This window comes from Oryzias melastigma, unplaced genomic scaffold, assembly GCF_002922805.2.
Source record: "Oryzias melastigma strain HK-1 unplaced genomic scaffold, ASM292280v2 sc03851, whole genome shotgun sequence".
NCBI classification, from domain to species: domain Eukaryota; kingdom Metazoa; phylum Chordata; class Actinopteri; order Beloniformes; family Adrianichthyidae; genus Oryzias; species Oryzias melastigma.
Window position 1 is genome coordinate 72 of NW_023420419.1, and position 1,883 is coordinate 1,954.

Genomic DNA, 1,883 nt, shown 5'->3' on the forward strand with positions numbered 1-1,883 from the left:
ATGGATCTGAAGGACCTGAAGGATCTAAAGGATCTAAAGGACCTACAGTCCACATCTGATCTAGAACAGATACTCTATAGAGGACAGGCTGATTTACGAAGCACCAAAGACTCAAAATGTGTAAAAACTCTTAGAAATTAACAGCAGTATTTATAGAACATTGTTGTATTTTTGTTGAACAGCAATTTCAGAATTTCTTGTTCTTTCTTCGGTGAGTCCTAATGTCTTTGAGCATTGTAAATCTGCACACCTGAGTGCAAAAATCTGCGGATCACTTTGGGAGGAAGGTCCTACAGAAACGGGGCGAGGAAAGTTCTGACGGAACAAAGTAACTGGTGAATCCTGTTTGCGTTCAGAGCACACCATGGCGGAGATGCTCAGCGTGGCCACGCGGGTGGCGCAGGAGGCCATAGAGGAAGCCATCTCCAAGGCTGAAGCTGACACCTCCACCCAGGTATTCACTCTCGCCAACCTGAAGGTTTCTGTTTGTTCAAAGGAAATGCAGCATTTTCAAATCCTTTAACACAGGGGTGTCAAACAGAATGAAAGAAATGATTGCGATTCAGCCACTAGAGGAACCAAAGGAAATGCAAGACCAGCACAAGAGATCAAGAAATAATTATAACAAAGTAATAATTAGTGATTAGGTTTCTGGGTTGTTTGAGTCATTTTTCCAACTGAGAAAAACAAAGTTACAGACCACAAGTTGACCAGAGGTTATTTTGTTCTGTGACTGGTCCGGCCCACTTGAGATCAGACAGGTTGAATGTGGAACCACAATGAGTTTGACAGCCCTGCTATAAAATGTGTTGGAAAAAAGTAAACAGAATTTTAACAGAATAACAATTTTTCTGTGTGTTTTCCAGGAGAAGCAGAAGGAGATTCTGTATCTGCATGAACACAGAGCAGAGCTCGTCCAGGAGCTGGCCAAGACTATCGTTGAAAAGGTCAAATGTTAATGTTCAGCTGTGGGATTCTGAGCAGTGGAGACAAACAAACTGTTTGCCGCTTCGCTCAGAAGTAAAGCTGCTGATCCTGATCTACGTGTTTTAGATTATTAGCAGAAGGAAAACGTTGGCAGAGATGAAGGCTCAGTTCGACCAGGACTGGTCCTTCAACCCTAACATGGACCTCCACCATCCACCGTCTGATCAGGACTCCAGCTCTCTGAGGCAGCAACCAAACCTCTGGGTAAAAACAGCTGAATAGAAATCTGGATTCACTGAGTTTTGTTGGAGCTTCAAGTCTGATCTCAAGAGAAAAAAGAGAAGTTTCTACAGTTCCATCATGAAGTTTCTACAGTTTCCGTCATAGAGTTTCTCAGTTTGTGTTGTAGAGTTTCTGATTTTTTTATTGTAGTTTCTTAGTTTCCGTCGGGGTTTCTGAGTTTCTCAGTTTCCAGGTTTCCATCATAGAGTTCCTGATTTTCTGTTGTAGAGTTTCTAATATTTTTGTTGTAGAGTTTCTGAGTTTCTGTCATTTTGTCAGAGATCACACTCGGCTTTCTCCCTGTTGGACGAGGACCAAGCCGCCCTGATCCAGGAGTCTTCCCCCGCCCTGCAGAAGGAGGGCGCCGGGTCTCCCTTGACTGGATGGAAGAGCGTCGACCGACTCGACAACGCAGGTGAGATCCTAAATGACCGGGACAAAAACAAGGAAGAATCTGCCAGGTGGAAAATGGGTAATAGGAAAACGAGGAACAACTTTCAAATTCAGCCTGTTATGATTTTTCACTCTATGTATCCATTTCCACACTTTTGATTTCCATATTTTGATACTTATGTGTAAATACGTTTATGTAAATAAAAGAACAATAACCTGAGCTGCATCACGTCTGGAGTTCAGGTTTCTTCTCTGCAGACGGAGGAGCAGAAGTCTCCTTT

At 43.0% G+C, this 1,883-nt stretch overlaps 1 protein-coding gene across 1 annotated transcript; it reads left to right on the forward strand.

The window, feature by feature from the left end:
• Positions 1 to 204: 204 nt before the first annotated feature.
• Positions 205 to 1,670, forward strand: LOC112139163 (rab effector MyRIP; the record flags this gene model as incomplete). The annotated part of the gene is made up of 4 exons (XM_024261860.2): positions 205 to 454; positions 867 to 947; positions 1,054 to 1,191; positions 1,489 to 1,670. Coding segments are annotated over exons 1-4 (491 nt in total), but the record flags the coding sequence as incomplete, so codon positions are not given.
• Between the last annotated feature and the right edge of the window lie 213 nt (positions 1,671 to 1,883).